The 21,365-nt window shown below is 43.5% G+C and overlaps 1 protein-coding gene across 1 annotated transcript in view; it reads left to right on the top strand.

Moving 5' to 3' along the window:
• Positions 1-14,539: 14,539 nt before the first annotated feature.
• The window catches only part of LOC111956015 (collagen alpha-1(XXII) chain-like), a 28,488-nt gene continuing 21,662 nt past the window's right edge, over positions 14,540-21,365 (top strand). The window contains exons 1-5 of the mRNA XM_023976429.3: positions 14,540-14,575; positions 14,767-14,796; positions 15,090-15,143; positions 15,271-15,324; positions 20,295-20,346. Of these exons, the coding sequence (XP_023832197.2) occupies positions 15,124-15,143; positions 15,271-15,324; positions 20,295-20,346 (126 nt within the window). The 5' untranslated portion in view covers positions 14,540-14,575; positions 14,767-14,796; positions 15,090-15,123. The remainder of the gene's footprint in view (positions 14,576-14,766; positions 14,797-15,089; positions 15,144-15,270; positions 15,325-20,294; positions 20,347-21,365) is intronic.

Raw genomic sequence — 21,365 nt, 5'->3', positions numbered from 1 at the left:
GCCGAGCATGCCCCATTCTCATCGACGGGGCTGTAGTGGAGCAGGTTGAGAGACCAAGACAGTCGTGAACAGGGCATGACAACAACTATTCCCCCTCAGGAGACTGAAAAGATTTGGCATGTGTCCTCAGATCCTCAAAAGGTTCTACAGCTGCACCAACAAGAGCATCCTGACTGGTTGCATCACTGCCTGGTATGGTAACTGCTCGGCCTCCAACCGCAAGGCACTACAGAGGGTAGTGCGTACGGCCCAGTACATCACTGGGGCCAAGCTTCCTGCCATCCAGGACTTCTATACCAGGCGATGTCAGAGGAAGGCCCTAAATATTGTCTAAGACTCCTGCCACCCCAGTCATAGACTGTTCTCTCTGCTACCGCACGGCAAGCGGTATCGGATTGCCAAGTCTAGTTCTAGGCTTCTTAACAGCAACTACCCACATGCCAAAAGACTACTGAACAGCTAACCAAATGGCTACCCTGATTATTTGCATTGACCCCCCCCCATTTTTACACTGTTGCTACTCTCTGTTTATTATCGATACCTCGACTAACCTGTTCCCCCGCACATTGACTCTGTACCGGTACCTCCTGTATATAGCCTCATTACTGTTATTTTATTGTTGCTTTTTTTTCTTCAATTTTCTTTTTTTAATTGTAATTTTTTAAAATGGTTTTACTTCATTTTTTTAGTAAATACTTTCTTAACACTTATTTTTTCTTAAAACTGCATTTTTGGTTAAGGGCTTGTAAGTAAGCATTTCACTGTAAGCTCTACACCTTTGGTGTGTGTGTGACAAATACAATGTGATTTGATTTGATTTGACTATCTGCTGTCCCCACTTGCTTGAAGATGTCCACCATTGCTCCTATACCCAAGAAAGCAAAGGTAACTGAACTAAATGACTATCTCCCTGTAGCACTCTCTTCTGTCATCCTGAAGTGCTTTGAGAGGCTAGTTAAGGATCATATCATCTCTACCTTACCTGACACCCTAGACCCACTTCTATTAGCATACCGCCCCAATAGATCCACAGATGATGCAATCACTGTCACACTAACACTGCCCTATCACATCTGGACAAGAGGAATAGCTATGTAAGAATGCTGTTCATTGACTATAGCTCAGCCTTCAACACCAAAGTACCCTCCAAGCTCATCATTAAGCTCGGGTCCCTGGGTCTGAACCCCGCCCTGTGCAACTGGGTCCTTGACTTCCTGACGGGCCGCCCCCAGGTGGTGAAGGTAGGAAACAACACCTCCACTACGCTGATCCTCAACCCAGGGGCCCCACAAGGGTGTATGCTCAGCCCCCTCCTGTACTCCCTGTTCACCCATGACTGCATGGCCATGCATGCCTCCAACTCAATAAGCAAGTTTGCAGACAACACAACAGTAGTACCGTATGCCTGATTACCAACAATGACGAGACAGCCTACAGGGAGGAGGTGAGGGCTCTGGTGGAGTGGTGCCAGAAACATAACCTCTCACTCAACGTCAACAAAATGAAGGAGCTGATCGTGGACTTCAGGAGACAGCAGAAGGAGCACGCCCCTATCCACATCGACTGAACCGCAGTGGAGAAGGTGAAAAGCTTCAAGTTTCTCGGCGTACACATCACTGAAAGTCTGAAATGGTCCACCCACACAGACAGTGTGGTGAAGAAGGAACAACAGTGCATTCGGCTTGGCCCCTAAGACCCTCACAAACTTTTACAGATGCATAATTGAGAGCATCCTGTCGGGCTGTATGACCACCTGGTACGGCAATTGCACCGCCCGCAACCGCAGGGCCCTCCAGAGTCAGCCCAACGCATTACCGGGGGCACACTGCCTGCTCTCCAGGACACCTACAGCACCCGATGTCACAGGAAGGTCAAAAAGATCATAAAGACATCAACCACCTGAGCCACTGCCTGTTCACCCTGCTATCATCCAGAAGGCGAAGGCAGTATGAGGTGCATCAAAGCTGGGACCGAGCTACTGAAAAACAGCTTCTATCTCAAGGCCATCAGACTATTAAATAGCCATCACTAGCCGGCTACCACCCAGTTACTCAACCCTGCCCCTTAGAGGCTGCTGCCCAATGTACATACTGGAGACATGGAATCACTGGTCACTTTAATAATGGAACACTAGTCACATTAATAATGTTTACATACTGTTTTACTAATTTCATGTGTATACACTGTATTCTACTGTATTTTATTCAATGCCACTCCAATGCCACTGCTTGTCCTAATATTTGCATATTTCTTAATTCCATTCTTTTACTTTTAGATTTGTGTGTGTTGTTGTGAATTGTTAGATACTAGTGCACAGCTGGGAACACAAGCACTTTGCTGCACCCACAATAACATATGCTAAATCATGGTATGTGACCAATAAAATTGTATTTTATTTGATAGCATAGAACATGTTTAAGAGAATCCTTTCATTATTAACATATTCAAGTTTATTCACTTGATCCTTCCACTGTCGCTCCTACCCAGGTGTCTATCCGTCTGGACGGTGAGAACAAGGCCGTGGAATACAACGCAGTGGGGCTGACCAAAGACGCAGTGAGAGCTGTGTTCAAGAACGAGGAGGTGGACAACCTGTTCGACAGGAACTGGCACAAGATCGCCCTGAGCGTCGAGGCCAAGGCTGTGTCTCTCTACCTGGACTGTAAATTCATCCAGACCCTGCCCATCGGGGACAGGGAGGACATCGATATCCACGGGAAGACTGTGATCGGAAAGAGGCTGTATGACAGCGTGCCCATTGATGTGAGTGGCTGGGGGTTACAAATATCAGGGTTGAGGTTAAGAGCAGTGGGAAGGTCAGGGGGTTGGAAGTATGCTACAGCAGGTGGTGGAACAACATGGTGGATTAAAGGTGCAATATGTAACTTTTTGGGCAACCCAACCGAATTCACATCGAAATCTGTGCTATAGATCAATCTCATTGAAAGCAAGTCTAAGTTGCAGTAGATTTGTTCTATGTGCCCCATTTCTATGCTACCCATTCTTAAGTTTCGTTTTTGTGTCAAACAGCTGAAAATACAATATTTTTGTTTATGGGAAAGATATTTCACAGCAATTTAGATGGTACAATGATTCTCTACACTATACTTGCTTGTTTTGTCACATAAACTCAAATTAGGAGAACTATTAGATTTTTAGCAACTAGGAAATGGCGGAGCGATTTCTGCATAGTGCATCTTTAAGGAAGTACTGTTTATATTGAATTTTTAGACTAGTGTCCATCTTGTGATTCTGTGTTCATTTACTGTACTGTAGTGTACATTTAGCTAACTTTGTGACTTTCTGTCCCTGCAGTTTGACCTTCAGAGAATGATCATCTACTGTGATTCCAAACACGCTGAGCTGGAGACCTGCTGTGATCTGCCCACCGGGCCGGTGAGTCAGACAGTCAGACAGACAGGGCACCTGTCTTTGTGGTAGGCCACTCCAGGAGCATGTCTGCCATGGTTCTCATACTCACCTTACAGTGGTGAGCCACTCCAGTGAGTCAGCCAATTGTCTGTCACTGTGGTGGGCCTGGGCCACTCTGCTGGACAGAATGCCTATCATACTTCACTGCTTCACCTTCTGACGATAACACTGTTTTTTAATTCCAGTGCCCCAAGAAGGTGGTGACAGAGGCCCCTCCCATAGAGATCCCCACCCCCACCCCTGCAGGTGTGGAGCAGCAGAGAGGACCCCAGGCGGTCAACTGCTCCTGTCCCGCTGGAGAGAGGGTAAGATGCATAGGTCAAAATTCAATCATAGGCCGTAGCTCCTCTATACTTACAATGGAAATGTTGTTTGATGGTTTCCAAAGGTCTGTTCATGTATTCATGTTTTACTGATATGCAAAAGAGATCTCATATTCAATGTGACCACCTGATGAAATAATGGATCAATAAACGTTCCTTCCCCACAGGGAGAGATCGGTATACCTGGCGTTGCAGGGCCCAAGGGTGAAAAGGTCATCTAACGCTCATCTTTAATCCATATATCATGTGTGATACAACAATATTCCCTATTCCTGTATCTATTTCTCTGGGCTCGTTGTTGTGCTCTGTCACAATGTCACATGCCTACTCTTACAGGGTGATACTGGTGCTCTGGGAGCAGCTGGACCTACTGGCCTCAAGGGAGCCAAAGGAGAAACTGTATGAAAACATTACTGTGATAATGTCAAACATACTAATGCCTCATTTACAAGATCTGCTATCTTCATGTGACCCTGTTTCTCACAGCAGGAAAATAATCCAGCAGCAACAGGAAATGTGAATTGTTATGTAGATTATAATTAATTGAGAATTTTGTAGGGGTTGATAAACATTTTCGTTAGGGTAAATCAAGTCAAATCAATTGGAAATTGCCAACTTTATAAGCCCTTTTAAACGCTGAATACGCTACAATTTGCATTTCCTGCTGAACTGGAAAATTCTCTGACAACAGAATATCGAATTAAGATAGCAGATCTGTATGGGCCTCACATTTTAAGGATAAGCACTTGATAGTAAACATAGTAAACTGTCTAAGTAGCACATAGCTTGTTTACCTCATATTTGAGTTTTTTTTATTGTATTGTGTGAAGTATATGATGAAAAAGTTCCTGCTAGATGATGTGTTCATCTACATAGATATTAGACTCAGAAGTTTCTGTTATCCTAAGTGGCATGCACCTCTTTTATCTTTTCTGCTGTCTTTTCTTTCTCCAGCCTCGATAATAATTGATCCATGTTGATTGATTATTTGCAGGGCAAAGTAATAACTGTCAAGGGAGACAGAGGTGAGAAGGTAAGGTCATGGTTTTGACAGTCAAACTCCTCACATGTCATAATAATAATAACAATAACAGTGCATGGGCATCATCATATCCTAACCCTCTTCAACCAAAGATGTCTGTCTCATTGGATCTATCACACACATTTAACAAAGACAGAATTACATCTCCTAAAGTGCAGTAGCAGTGTAGAGAAGCTATATATTTTTTAGGAATACCATACCATTCTTTAGGAGTAGGAAAATGGTCCTACATGTCATAGATAGAATTACAGGACTGTTGGCCGCAGAGGAAGTGTAGCACAGAGGACAAACCCACGCAGACGCCCACCCGCTCCGTTAGAAACACACACTTTGGGTCTGTTAAACACACACTCGCATGCGCGCACACACACACACACACACACACACACACACACACACACACACACACACACACACACACACACACACACACACACACACACACACACACACACACACACACACACACACACACACACACACACACACACACACACACACACACACACACACACACACACACACACACACACACACTGGGTCGGCCCTACGTGGCATTGCCAGCTGGGAGCTATAGGTTATAATTTCCCCCTCAGGCCAGACCAGGCCAGGCATGTAGCATACAGCCAGTCCAGACCACACTAAATCTGGGTTCAAATAAGATTTTTGTCCTTTTTTATGCTTTTGCTGTGCTTAAATGAGCTTGCCTGGTGGGTAGTTCCAAAACCATCATACGCTCCAGGCAGGGCTCAATCAAGTGCTCAAAGTATTTGAAATATTTGAAATACTATGTGAACCCAGGTCTAGTGCTGAGGAGGATACTTAAGATGGCCACAGTGTAGGCTGGAAAGCAAGGCCACACTTCTCGCATCTCTGGTTGAAATGCACTTAAAGTTATGTTATGGTTTTGACAGCTGCACCTGTAGCGAGTGTGCTGTAATTTCAACATGTAGGCAATATGTAGGCAGTGTAACTTCCTGCTTTGATATCCACAGTGTTAGGACTTGGAAATATTAGGTTCCGACACCAAGATCAGGTTAACAGTCTCAACGTCATAGAATCACATTCCAGCCATGTCGACTCACAACACAAGCAGCCCTTAGCTAAAAAAAGATGCATGCCTGAATCCTGGCAATTTATTTATTTGCAGACATGGCGTGGTGGTGGAATTTCCAGGGCGAGTTCGAGAAGAACACCCGCCTAATGTCTGAGAACTCAATTGTTGCACTTGAATAAAAGTAACCTTAATAGAAAATGACTCAAGTAAAAGTGAAAGTCACCCAGTAAAATACTGATTTAGTAAAAGTCTAAAAGCATGTGGTTTTAAATATACTGAAGAATCAAAAGTGAAAGTAACATTTCTTATAAGCAAACCAGACGGCACAATTTTCTTTTTTTAATTTGCGGATAGCCAGGGGCACACTCTAACCCTCAGACATAATTTACAGATGAAGCATTTGTGTTTAGTGTGTCTACCAGATCAGAGGCAGCAGGAATGAGCAGGGATGTTCTCTTGATAAGTGTGGGAATTGGACCATTTTCCTGTCCTGCTAAGCAATCAAAATGTAACGATTACTTTTGGATATCAGGAAAAATGCATGTGTCACACCCTGACCTTAGTTATCTATGATTTCTTTATTATTTTGGTTAGGTCAGGGTGTGACGAGGGTGGGTATGCTTGTTTTGTATTGTCTAGGGTTTTGGTATGTCTAGGGTTGTTTGTAAGTCTAGGCATATGTAGGTCTATGGTGGCCTGAATTTGTTCCCAATCAGAGGAGGCAGCTGTTTATCGTTGTCTCTGATTGGGGATCATATTTAGGTTGCCATTTTCCCTTGGGTATTTGTGGGTTCTTATTCTATGTTTAGTTGACTGTCTGCACTAGCCATATTAGCTTCACGGTTCATTTTGTTGTTTTGTTGAGTGTTCATTCTTTAAATAAAGAAGAATGTATGCTTATCACGCTGTGCCATGGTCTCCTCCCTACGACGGCCGTGACAGTATGGAGTAAAAAGTACATTATTTTCTTTAGGAATGTAGTGAAGTAAAAGTAAAAGTTGTCAAAAATATAAGTAGTTTAGTACAGATACCCCCCTAAAATTACCTAAGTAGTACATTAAAGTATTTGTACTTACAGTAAGTACTTTCCACCACTGGGGAGGAGACATGCTAAAGAATGATGTTTAAGCCTTGAGACAATTGAGACATGGATTGTGTATGTGTGCCATTCAAAGGGAGAATGGGCAAGACAAAATATGTAAGTGCCTTTAAACAGGGTATGGTAGTAGGTGCCAGGCACACCGGTTTGTGTCAAGACCTGCAACGCTGCTGGATTTTTCACGCTCAACAGTTTCCCATGTGTATCAAGAATGGTCCACCACCCAAAGGACAACCAACCAACTTGTTAACTTGATACAACTGTGGGAAGCATTGGAGTCAACATAGGCCAGCATCCCTGTGGAACGCTTTCGACACCTTGTAGAGTCCATGTCCCAATGAATTGAGGCTGTTCTGAGGGCAAAAAGGAGAGGTTGCCTCAATATTAGGAAGGTGTTCCTAATGTTTGGTATACTCAACAGACTAGACTAGACAATTGTACAAAAGCAATTTAAAGTATTTTGTGTATAATGTATTTTTATTATAGGCGGTTGTATGAAGACATTTTGTTGCAATGTTTCTCTCTTTTGATGAAGAATGCGTCAAAGTGGTACAAGCTCTGAGAGTAATGAAAGGGTACATTGGTTTATGAAGCAAAGTCTTTCTGCTGGTTGAAGGCTTATTGGCACTATGTAATTAAACATTCATGTGTTTTTTTTTGGTTTCTTCTAATTCTTTGGAGGGATTCCTTGGCACAAAGAACGACATCAGAGCACAAACCAAAACTAGGATGTTGAAAGGCTATAGAACATTTTAAAAGCAATTTTTTCCAATGAGATTGAGGTTGGGGTTGAGTTTGCCTGTGTGTATGAACTGACCTCTGCGTGGAGAACACCGCAGGGCTTTGAGAACCGGACTGGACCGCTGTTAACATAGTTTGGCCCCCAACGCCATTGCTCAAAGTTGAATCTGTTCTATCTGTTTGCCCTTGCTTGTTTATGTACAGTGTGTGCATTCTTTATGTGAAAAACTCTCTGTTTTGTCCCGAAGTCTGTTTTTATGTGTTTATTGTGTACTACATGTTCTAACAGTAATCTACTAATCCCTGTTCAGGAAATGAACCCGACCATGTTGTCTCACAGCACCTCGTCGCTGTCTGCATCTGTTGTTACACTATTACGCCTACGCATCACCGGTGTCAAGCCACTCTAACCTCCTCTCCTCTCGCTACAGGGGGATCCCGGTAGCCAGGGGACATCCGGTGACAAAGGATCCAATGGGGAGAAGGTGAGATGATCCTAAAGAGTTGTGATACGGATGCTTTTCCCCTGTTCTGTACCTCTCATGACATGTCTGTCATGAGAGGTACAGAACAGGCTAGTAATGGTGAGGCTAGTATCTGTTCTGCTGCTTGTCTGCAAGCAAACTCTACATTTGGACACGTACAGTAGACAGCAATAATATACTTTTTAGATGATTTTGTTTTAAAACCACTTCCAGGGAACCAGTGGAGCGGCAGGTCTTGCTGGGAAAGATGGATCTAAAGGAGAAAGAGTATGAGACAACCACCTCACAATAAGATTTTCCTACAATAAGTGACTGTTATTATGATGTAAACATTTCTGATTAACTTCTGAATGTTTCTGCTTTATTGTGACAGGGTGAATCTGGGCTGGCAGGCGATCAGGGATTACCTGGACCTCTGGGACCAAAGGTGGGTGATCGTTCTAGTTCTCTTTGTTAATTCCATATAGGTCTCGGACAGTATACAATAGCCAATGTACTCTCATGACTACATGCAATCTGCTCTTTGCAAACCCTTGTCTTGTGTTTGGATTTGTGGCAGGTTAAGTTAGATTTGTGGCAGGTTAAGTTAGAGTTTAAAGTTAAGAGTTTTATTTGGTGTTGTCTACTCTGATATCAAAGACAGCCTTGTTCTTTGTGTTCTGTGTCTTGGTGGGCGTTTGACATTTGATAGACAATTACCTCTATGCTTGCTATTGATTTACTGTGACTTGGTTGGCTGACTTCCCTTGTCTGAGGCAGCTGGAGAGGGAGGGAGAGAAGGGCGAGAGAAAGCAAGAGGGAAAGTGGGGGAAGAGAGAGAGGAAAGAGAGGGAGGGGAAGAGGGGGAGAGAAAGAGTGGTTAGGTTTGGCCAATGTGCTGTGTGACCACTCAGTCCCAGACTCCCAGCCAAAAAGAAGATCTCAGCTCAGACTAGCGGGGACAAGAGCCCCCTGTTGACAGAACTTTGGAAAGTTAATGTTTTTTAGACTGTACACCAGGGAAATGAGTCAATTATATCAAACAAAATCCTGAACATAGCATGTCCTTGTAACTGTGAATTCCTTGATGATACTAATACTTTTGTATTGTGGTGAGTTTACTCACTACCTACAGTACCAGTCAAAAGTTTGGACACACCTACTCAATCAAGGGTTTTTCTTTATTTTTTACTATTTTCTACATTGTGGAATAATAGAGAAGACATCAAAACTATGAAATAACACAAATTGAATTATATAGGAAGCAAAAAAGTGCTAAACAAATCAAAATATATTTGAGATTCTTCAAAGTAGCCACCCTTTGCCTTTTTTAATTTGCACATTTATTTAACTAGGCAAGTCAGTTAAGAACAAATTATTATTTACAATGACCAAACCTGGACCAATTTTGCACAGCCCTATTGGACTCCCAATCACGTCCGGATGTGATACAGCCTGGATTCGACCCAGGGACTGTAGTGATGCCTCTTGCACTGAGATGCAGTGCCTCAGAACCCTGTGCCACATAGGAGCCCTTGATGACAGCATTGCACACTCTTGGCATTCTCTCAACCAGCTTCACCTGGAAATATTTTCCAACAGTCTTCAAGGAGTTCCCACATATGCTGAGCACTTGTTGGTTGCTTTTCCTTCACTCTGCGGTCCAACTTTTCCCAAACCATCTCAATTGGGTTGAGGTTGGGTGATTGTGGAGGTCAGGTCATCTGATGCAGCACTCCATCACTCTCATTCTTGGTCAAATAGCCCTTACACAGCCTGGAGGTGTGTTGGGTCACTGTCCTGTTGAAAAACAAATTATAGTCCCACTAAGTGCAAACCTGATGGGATGGCGTATCGCTGCAGAATGCTGTGGTAGCCATGCTGATTAATTGTGCCTTGAATTCTAAATAAATCACTTACAGTCTCACCAGCAAAGCACCCCCACACCATCACTCCTCCTCCATGCTTCACAGTGGGAACCACATATGCAGAGATCATCCATTCACCTACTCTGCGTCTCACAGAGACACGGCGGTTGGAACCAAAAATCTTAAATTTGGATTCATCAGACCAAAGGACAGATTTCCACCGGTCTAATGTCCATTGCTCGTGTTTCTTGGCCCAAGCAAGTCTCTTCTTATTATTGGTGTCCTTTAGTAGTGGCTTCTTTGCAACAATTCGACCATAAAGGCCTGATTCACGCAGTCTCCTCTGAACAGTTGATGTTGCGATGTGTCTGTTACTTGAACCGTGAAGCGTTTAATTGGGCTGCAATTTCTGAGGATGGTAACTCTAATGAACTTATTCTCTGCAGCAGAGGTACCTCTGGGTCTTCCTTTCCTGTGGCGGTCCTCATGAGAGCTTGTTTCATCATAGCACTTAACTCCACTTGAAGAAACTTTACGCATTTTACGCCTCTTAAAGTATTGATGAACTGTCGTTTCGCTTTGCTTATTTGAGCTGTTCTGGCAATAATATGGACTTGGTCTTTTACCAAATAGGGCTGTTCTGTATACCAACCCTACCTCGGTACAACACAACTGATTGGCTCAAACGCATTAAGAAGGAAAGAAATTACACTAATTAACTTTTAACAAGGCACACATGTTAATTGAAATGCATTCCAGGTGACTACCTCACGAAGCTGGTTGAGAGAATGACAAGAGTGTGCAAAGCTGTCAACAAGGCAAAGGGTATTTACTTTGAAGAATCTCAAATATAAAATATATTTTGATGATCACTTTTTTGGTTACTACATGATTCCATATGTGTTATTTCATAGTTCTGATGTCTTCACTATTATTCTACAAAACTATTGAATGAGTAGGTGTGTCCAAACCTTTGACTGTTACTGTACTTCCTAGCTAAACCCATTGCTCCTCAGGGAGCCTAGCATAGGCCATTGGTGGCTTTCCATTGCACTTTGAGTCTCCCACATTTGGCTCAGTCAGAACAGAGGTCAGGGGTCAGGGTTCCCCAAGAGGGTCACAATGCTAACCGGTGTTGTTGCTGTTCTGGGTGTTAATTGGCCTCTACAGAATCCATATTCCTCAAAGTTAGACACAGCAAAATGCTTTTTTCACCCATTTTAATCTCTTGCCCCTCATATGACCGAATGGGCAATATTACTGCTCAACTTGAAATGATTGGGTAATAACATTGCGTCTGTTATCCGTCAATATAATGTCTGGTCCTTTTGTTCCTACAGGGAATTCAAGGAGACTCAGGACTTCCTGGTTCATCTGGACCCAAAGGTGTCAGTGTGAGTAGAAGTTACAGTAAAAAATAGCACATATATAAGCCAAAGAAATTAATGCTTTTGTCTCAGACAAACCTATGTTTTCTAAAAGAGTCTTTGGATGTTACTGAATGTCTGTGTTGTACTATGTTAGGGTGAAAAAGGTTTGAAAGGAGATAAAGGATCTGCAGGATTAAGGGTAAGTATTATTACATGTCCTATATTTGATTCAAATGATCATCAAGTGTCATAGGTCATCACAAGCATGACTGGTTAAGAAATCAAATATAACTGCATGTACAGAGTTGAGAATAGAAAGCTCCACCAGGTTTGGTTAACTTTAAAAATAGCAGACACACCTAGCTGGAATGTGCAAATGTGTGTATACCAATTCCATGTAGGTATACCAATTTAAATAAAGGTAATTAAATGTTTAACAATTGACAGAATTTTTTCCTATTTAAGGGTTAAGTCCATCGTTTCTGAGAAGGAATATAGACCTCCATCTCAGAAGGGAGTAATGGTGCAGACAGATGTGAACTGGCTTCCCTGATGCACTCTCCACACTTCCTGTCCTGGGCTTGAGGGGGCGGATCCTAATACACTCATTCAAGGATAGCTGCCCACAGTACTGTGTGTCAATGCCTCCTTTAAGGGTTTCTGAAATATAGACTTTCACTGCTGCGGATGGCCATTGACTAGGATGTAACACACTAGTCAATCCCTCAGAGTGATTGTGGCCGATGATTATAATGATTATACTGAAGTAGCACCCAGAATGGAGTAGTTTATATGATTCCTGGCCTACTGGGCTTCACACAGTATGTCAAATGGGTCGTTGAGGACTATGATTGTTATTAAGCTTTTGAGATACAGACTGTCCTCGGCGTTGGGTGATGATGTGAGATGATAGGATTTAGAGATGCTGGTCAGTGTCATAGAGATAGAATGGGGTTAAAGGAAAGGGGTTTTAGACAGCTAGAATAGAAAACTATTTACATGGTGGGTTGTGTGAAATGAACTGCCAACCGAGATGAAAACGGTAACACCTAGAGTACATAAGGACTTCATTACACACTTGTAACCCATGTATACCTGTACCGCATCCGTTGGTCGTTGACATACTGTACGTCTCTGTCAGCACATAAAGTTCAGAATAATAAACCGTGTACAGTACTGTCTATATATTTAGCACATGGCTTTTTCCCACCAACCCTGACCCAAAGCCATGCAGCAGGTTTGAAAAACATACCAGCATGAAGCAGGTTCTGACAGTGGGGTCCTGTAAGAATACGATGATGATGATGGTGGGTATGTTTTCTGTGCTTCTGAGCTGTCATGTTAAAGCCATCAGTCAGCCAGTTATTCTGTTTTCGGCGAGAATTGACATCTGGAGAAGCATTTACTTCTCTGGAGGTGACTGAGGAACTGGTGGTTCGGAACAGGAAGTGGTGGTCCAGAATAGGAAGTGGTGGTTAGGAGAGGCTTCTGGCGGTCAGCTGGGGGTCAGGGGTATCCATGTTGTTGGCAGATGGAACAGTCACAAAGCCTGACAGACATGTGAGACATGTGTAATGTATTCAGCACCTGCTGGTATTGACAATTTAAAAAAATATATATATATTTAACTAGGTAAGTCAGTTAAGAACAAATTCTTATTTTACAATGACGGCCTACCCCGGCCAAATCCTCCCATAACCCGGACGATGCTGGGCCAATTGTGTGCCGCTCTAAGGGACTCCCAATCACATCCAGCTGTGATACAGCCTGGGATCGAACCAGGGTCTGTAGTGACGCCTCTAGCACAGAGATGCAGTGCCTTAGACCGCTGCGCCACTCGGGAGCCCTGGTGTTCTTTTGCAACAAAAAGGCCTTGGATAGAATGCAGTACAGCTGGGAAGCTGTGGCAAGGTTATTGTTAGTCATAGCAGGCTACTTTTGAATCTCATTTCTTATGGACCTAGAAGACCCTTTCTGTGTTCCATTGAACACTGTTCCTTGATCCTCACAGGGTGACAAAGGTCTTGACGGATTCCCTGGAAAACCTGGTGTCACAGGGAAAGATGTGAGTTATCGTTTTCTGATAATGTTTTGCAGGAGCATACCGATGTTTACATGAGAGAAAGTTCCTTTCGCTGGTAGTCTACGTCTCATTTCTGAAAGCTGTTTGTTTCGAATCACTGTCTAGGGTTTGGGAGGACTGATTGGCGCACCTGGAGCCGCTGGAGTGAAAGGGGAAAAGGTATGGTCTTCTCTCTATTAAACACCGTAATACAACACATGATCATGAACAATACAACATATGAATTGGAGTAAAACTTTCCTCAAAGAACACTCAAGAAAAGACATCAAACATGAGGTGATGTGCTATGCATCATTTTAGGATTGATAAGCCGACACTCTTATCCAGTGACTCACAATCAGTGCATTAGCAGGTAAAACAACCACATAATATCAGAATCATTGCAGGTAAACCTTTAAAAAAGAGACCTTATCTGCAAAAGCCTTAGTCAGACTGAACTGTTAAGTTACTGTCTGTGTTCCAGATATTCCTCTGTTTTCCCTCTTTTTAACCATCGAAGGCAGCTCACTTCTCTATCTGTCTTGATAACACTTTTCTCGTCTGACTATAATTACCACACACACACACACACACACACACACACACACACAACACACACACACACACACACACACACACACACACACACACACACACACACAACACACACACACACACACAGACACAGACACAGACACACACACAGACACACAGACACACAACACACACACACACACACACACAACACACACACACCACACACACACAACACACACACACACACACACACACACACACACACACACACACACACACACACACACACACACACACACACGCAGTATTGTACAGCTAACTTTGTGGGGACACACAATTCCACACACATGCACACGCACACCTCAAGCACTGTATGAAAAGGTAAACTTCACTTAACACTGCCGGAAACTACTATTTCCCTTGTCATTGAAATGATTAACGTCTCTGTGTCATCTGAAATATTACCCCATAAACCACACAGATGATTTAAAGAGACAACTTTTCGAAAGTGTTTAATTTCCTGTGTGGTTTCACTGTCTTGCAGGGAGAGACGGGCCCTGCTGGAATGCCTGGGGATATGGTGAGTTCCTGAACATAGTATGCAGTATAGTTTAATGTCAGGTACTGTGTACTCCACTAGCATGGATGCCAAGTGCCAACCTGATACAACAACATACAGTGATAGTAAAAAAACGAATTTAAAATTTGATGTAGATTACTGTTTGTTAGTCCTGTTTAAAAGTGCTTTAAACCACACCTTTATTTTGTCAGGTTCAAAGAGAGGGCTTGAAAGGAGAGGCTGTGAGTACATGGATATAGTCATTTTATTTTCATATTTTTCTGTTCATTATTTTGAGCATGGGTCTGTATCTTTAACACTATTGCCAAGTCTCCATCTGTAGTCATACAGTATGTCAAGTAAGGTCATGAAGGTTTGTACACTAGAAAGTACAGAGGTTGAGTTACTACACAATAATGGCTACAGTAACATGGACAGTATAACGTTCCTATGACGTACAGTATATTGTTACTAAGTGACGACTGTCTCTCCTGGACTCTGACTCTGTTATGTCTTTGTCTGTTCTGTGTTCCAGGGACCGCCAGGACCTCGTGGCCCTCCAGGACCTGATGGTCCCCCAGGACCCCCTGTAAGGAACCACGATTTATTACTTCCTCCACCTTAGACTCCACCTTCATATTTGACCCAATTATATGTCTCTGTAGTTTTACCAGTCAGAGCTGAAGTAGAAAAATGACAAGCACTTTTCCCCCCAGGGTGCAACTGGTCAACTTGGTTTACCTGGCGAACCTGGAGAGTTTGGCCAAAGGGTAAGAGTCGAATATTTGTTATAGGATTTACAGTACATGCCTTTGATTACAGTAGTACTGTAGGCCTGAATCTGACTTCACTGGTACTTTAGTCATAAGGTGTTTAGGAGTGGCACAAACAGTAGGTTTCTTCCCATCCTCTCAAAACCACAGTTAACTTTTTCTGTATGGCACTCAAAGGTTTATTTTTTTTCTCGGTACCAAAGCACTGTAGTCATAGTGACTGGATGTTGACGGTACACAGTCATCTGTATTACAGCAGTACAAAGCCATTGGACTGCTGTTGGATTCCTCCCTCTGTTTTCTACAGGGACAGTTTAGGAAGTCAACTGTCTCACGGAAACAGAGATGAGCTGTTGGACTGCTGTTGGATTCCTCCCCTTGTTTTCTACAGGGACAGTTAAGGAAGTCAACTGTATCACGGAAACAGGGATGGTGCAAAAGATTTAAGAACCATAACATCCATGTTGATATCCTAACAATAAATAAAGTTATATTCTATTCTAGGCAAGCAAATCCCCATGATAACATTAAACCATCATTTTGTGTATGGCCGTTGTCGATTTGGTCATTTTTGAACATATCTCTGGATATATCTAATGGGTTCATGAGCAGCTGGCTACTCTCTTGCCTCCTGTTGTCGTGGAACTGCCTACAGTGCATTCGGAAAGTATTCAGACCCCTTGACTTTTTCCACATTCTGTTACGTTACTATCACGTTTGAAGGTAAGACCCAGGTGCAGACAATGTCGAAGTAACAACAGTTTATTAATTTGAACACACGCAGGGAAAGGTACCAGACGGCAGGCAGGCTCAGGGTCAGGGCAGGCAGAGGTCGGTAATCCAGAGTAGTGGAGCAAAGGTACAGGACGGCAGACAGGCTCAGGGTCAGGGCAGGCAGAGTTTGGTAATCCAGAGTAGTGGGGCAAAGGTACAGGACGGCAGGCAGGCTCAGGGTCAGGGCAGGCAGAGGTCGGTATTCCAGAGTAGTGGGGCAAAGGTACCGGACATCAGGCAGACTCAGGGCAGAAAGCATTAATATAGACAAGACAGGAGCAAGTGGAAAAACGCTGGTAGGTTTGAAGAACAAAACCAACTGGCAACAGACAAACGGAGAACACAGGTATAAATACACAGGGGATAATGGGGAAGATGGGCGACACCTGAAGGGGGGTGGAGACAACCACAAAGACAGGTGAAACAGATCAGGGTGTGACAGTTACAACGATATTCTAAAATTGATTACATGTTTTTTTTCCCTCATCAATTTACACACAATACAACATAATGACAAAGCAAAGACTGTTTTTTAGAAATGTTAGTAAATTTATTACAAATAAAAAATGGAAATATCACATTTACATAAGTATTTCTGACCCTTTACTCAGTACTTTGCTGAAGCACCTTGGGCAGCGATTACAGCCCTGAGTCTTCTTGGGTATGACGCTACAAGCTTGGCACCCCTGTATTTGGGAAGTTTCTCCCATTCTTCTCCGCTGATCCTCTCTCGCTGCCCAGCTATTTTCAGGTCTCTCCAGAGATGCTAAATTTGGGTTCAAGTCCAGGGTCTGGCTGGGCCACTCAAGGATATTCAGAGAATTGTCCCGGAGTCACTCCTGCATTGTCTTGGCTGTGTGCTTAGGGTCGTTGTCCTTTTGGAAGGTGAAACTTTGACCCAGTCGGAGGTCCTGAGCGCTCTGGAGCAGGTTTTCATCAAGGATCTCTTTGTACTTTGCTCCGTTCATCTTTGCCTCAATCCTGAGTGGTCTCCCAGTCCATGCGGCTGAAAAACATCCCCACAACATGATGCTGCCACCACCATTCTTCAACGTATGGATGGTGCCAAGTCTCCTCCAGACGTGACACTTAGCACTCAGGCCAAAGAGTTCAATCTTGGTTTCATCAGACCAGAGAATCTTGTTTTTCATGTTCTGAGAGGATTTAGGTGCCTTTTGGCATACTCCGAGAGGGCTGTCATGTGCCTTTTACTGAGGAGCGGTTTCTATCTGGCCACTCTACCATAAAGGCCTGATTGGTGGAGTGTTGCAGAGATGGTTGTCCTTCTGGAAGGTTCTCCCATATTCATAGAGGAACTCTGGAGCTCTGTCAGAGTGACCATCATGTTCTTGGTCACCTCCCTGACCAAGGCCCTTCTCCCCCGATTGGGTGGCCAGCTCTAGGAAGAGTCTTGGTGGTTCCAAACTTCTTCCATTTAAGAATGATGGAGGCCACTGTGTTCTTGGGGACCTTCAATGCTGCAGACAATTTTTTGTTAGCCTTCCCCAGATCTGTGCCTCGACACAATCCTGTCTCAGAGCTCTACGGACAATTTCTTTGACCTCGTGGTTGGTTTTTGCTCTGACATGAAATGTCTACTGTGGGACCTTAATTAGACAGGTGTGCCTTTCCAAACCATGTCCAACCAATTGAATTTACCACAGGTGGACTCCAATAAAGTTGAAGAAACATCTGAAGGATGATCAATAGAAACAGGATGCACGTGAGCTCAATTTCAAGGCTCATAAAAGTCTGACTACTTTTTTTAATATATATTTTAAAATGTGCAAACATTTCTAAAACCTGTTTTCGCTTTGCATTATGGGTATGTGTGGTGATTGATGATGGACAAAACATTGTTTCATCCATTTTAGAATAAGTCTGTAATTTAAAATGTGGAAAAAGTCAAGGGGTCTGAATACTTTCGACTGCACTGTATATACTCCTGTCCTTCAATATCTCAAACCATTCAACAGTCACATTCCCTATGTATTTACATTCTAGTCATTTAGCAGACTATTATCAGATTGACTTACGAGTAGTAGATCACCGCTTCAAACCTGTCAACAGCTCTACCCAGGAACACTACAAAACACCACAGCAGGATGTAACGGAGACAGGAAGCTTGTTCTGATAGCAGTGACTACCAGCAACTGGGGAAATCCCAGGACATTAGCTAACATTCTATTAAGTTCTAGTTAGGGTTTTATCTAACATTACGATGATAAAATCCCCCAAAATTGTAAAACTGTTTTTCAGAAAGTGTTTTAAATGAAATATCCTTGGAATGTTCTCTAACATCCACTAAAATGTTGGTTTGGCGTTTGAATATGGGTTTGGCGATGAATATGTAGCGAGGGCCAGCCAACGAGAGATACAGGTCGTAGTGGTGGATAGTATATGGGGCTTTGGTGACAAAACGGATAGACTGCATCCAATTTGCTGAGTAGAGTGTTTTAGGCTATTTTGTAAATGACATCGCCGAAGTCGAGGATCGGTAGGATACGTCCGTTTACGATGGTATGTTTGGCAGTATGAGTGAGGATGCTTTGTTGCAAAATAGGAAGCTGATTCTAGATTGATTTTGGATTGAAAGATGCTTAATTTGAGTTTGGAAGGAGAGTTTACAGTCTAGCCAGACACTAGGTATTTATAGTTGTCCACATATTCTAAGTCGAACCGTCCAGAGTAGTGATACTAGTCAGGCGGGCAGGTGCAGGCAGCGATCGGTTGAAGAGCATGCTTTTTGTTTACTATCATTTAAGAGCAGTTGGAGGCCACGGAAGGAGTGTTTTATGGCGTTGAAGCTTGTTTGGAGGTATGTTAACACAGTGTCCAAAGAAGGGCCAGAAGTATACAGAATGGTGTCGTCTGCGTAGAGTGGATCAGATATCACCAGCAGCAAGAGCGACATCATTGATATATACAGAGAAAGAGTCGGCCGAGAGTTTAACCTGTGGCACCCCATAGAGACTGAAGAGGTCCGGACAACAGGCCCTCCGATTTTACACACTGAACTCTATCTGAGAAGTAGTTATTGAACCAGGCGGGGCAGTCATTAGAGAAACCAAGGCTGTTGAGTCTGCCTATAAGAATATGGTGATTGACAGAGTCGGAAGCCTTACAGCCTTACAGACTTACAGACTTACGAAGTAATTAGTGCTAAATGCCTTTCTAATAACACATAGGTCAATTTTTACCTATTTGGCTTGGGGAGTCAAACATCGACCTTTTAGTTACTACCAAACTCTCGTAACTGCTAGGATCTACTTTGTCCTCCTTACTACCTCTACTGGAGCGCTAAGTCTAACCTGTTCACTGTGGAGTATTCAGAGTGGATACCCTGGCCTAGTCTACTCTGTTCTGAGCAACACAACAGCTAGTTCAGCTTGGTCTATTTCCCTTTGACTTTTGGCTGTTCCGTCATGGCTTGAAGCACTTAACTGTACCTCAGTGTGTTTTTACTGTTGCTGAACCTTCACTTTGGTGGATGGGGGCTGGCCAGAGCCATTAATAATTTAAATGACAAGGGATATAGTAGTTTCTGGATGTAGTGTTAACTGAAGTTTAACTTTTCATACGGTGCTTGAGGTGTGTGTGTGTGTGTGTGTGTGTGTGTGTGTGTGTGTGTGTGTGTGTGTGTGTGTGTGTGTGTGTGTGTGTGTGTGTGTGTGTGTGTGTGTGTGTGTGTGTGTGTGTGTGTGTGTGTGTGTGTGTGTGTGTGTGTGTGTGTTGTGTGTGTGTGTGTGTTTATTGAGGATGTGAAGTCATTGAGGGATTTCTGCTGTGATAATGGTGCTGTCATGGCGACAGGACCAGTCACATGGTTGATCAGCCGTGTAGTGGACTTCCTGGCTCTACACGCTCACAGTCAACCGCAGCATCATCAGTCATCTGTTTCCCTGACAAGCCTCAAAGAATTGTCCTCCGCCCATACTTTACGTTAACATTATAGTCGCAGCAGTAGGGTGTGTCACGTAAACATGACGCCGTATTTTAAAGAATCCTGCAGAGGGCAGTATATCAAGTGCATACATGAGAAGAAGTCGGATTCAAGTACAGGAGTTGCCAAAGCGCGAGGTTTTAAAGGGTTGATTTTACTAAGTGAAAAACATGTTTTCCAGCACAGGTTTATTTTCCCAACGTTACTTTTTTTGGATGTATGATGGTTGATTTGTGTCTTCCTTTTTCAGGGCAAGAAAGGTGAAAGTGGATTACCTGGTGTTGGGGCTACCCGGACCACCTGTAAGAATACCATTTTTATTTCTATGTGCTATCATTGCAGGCACTCTTTATTGTGTCCTACAGTATCAGTCATTTCAGATATATTCATGACAAAAGCAATCCGTTGTAACATGAAGGCTATGTGTAACAGTATGATTCCCGGCTCATAATCAAATCAAAGTTTAATTTGTCAGTGCGCCGATACAACATGTGTAGACTTTACAGAGAAATGCCAATAGTGCAAAAAAGGGTATTAGGTGAAGAATAGGTAAGATAAGAGAATAAAAACAACAGTAAAAAGACAATGAAAAATAACAGTAGCGAGGCGATATACAGTAGCGAGGCTACATACAGGCCGGTTAGTCGGGCTGATTGAGGTAGTATGTACATGTACGATATGGTTACAAGTGACTATGCATATATGATAAACAGAGAGTAGCAGTAGCGTAAGAGGGGTTGGCGGTGGTGGGTGCGGGTGGCGGGACACAATGCAGATAGCCCGGTTAGCCAATGTGCGGGAGCACTGGTTGGTCGGCCCAATTGAGGTAGTATGTGCATGTCGTAGTTAAGGTGACTATGCATTATGATAAACAGAGAGTAGCAGCAGTGTAAAAGAGGGGTTGGGGGGGGGGGGGGGCAAGCCAATAGCCCATTTGATTACCTGTTCAGGAGTCTTACGGCTTGGGGGTAAAAACTGTTGAGAAGCCTTTGTGTCCTAGACTTGGCACTCTGGTGCCGCTTGCCATGTGGTAGTAGAGAGAACAGTCTATGACTGGGGTGGCTGGGGTCTTTGACAATTTTGAGGGCCTTCCTCTGACACCGCTTGGTGTAGAGGTCCTGGATGGCAGGCAGCTTAGCACCAGTGATGTACTGGGCCATACGCACTACCCTCTGTAGTGCCTTGCAGTCAGAGGCCGAGCAATTGCCGTACCAGGCAGTGATGCAACCAGTCAGGATGCTCTCGATGTTGCAGCTGTTGAACRCTGAGCTGTAGTCAATGAATAGCATTCTCACATAAGTGTTCCTTTTGTCCAGGTGGG

This window comes from Salvelinus sp. IW2-2015, linkage group LG31, assembly GCF_002910315.2.
Source record: "Salvelinus sp. IW2-2015 linkage group LG31, ASM291031v2, whole genome shotgun sequence".
In the NCBI taxonomy this organism is placed as follows: domain Eukaryota; kingdom Metazoa; phylum Chordata; class Actinopteri; order Salmoniformes; family Salmonidae; genus Salvelinus; species Salvelinus sp. IW2-2015.
This window is presented reverse-complemented; position numbering and strand designations above follow the sequence as displayed.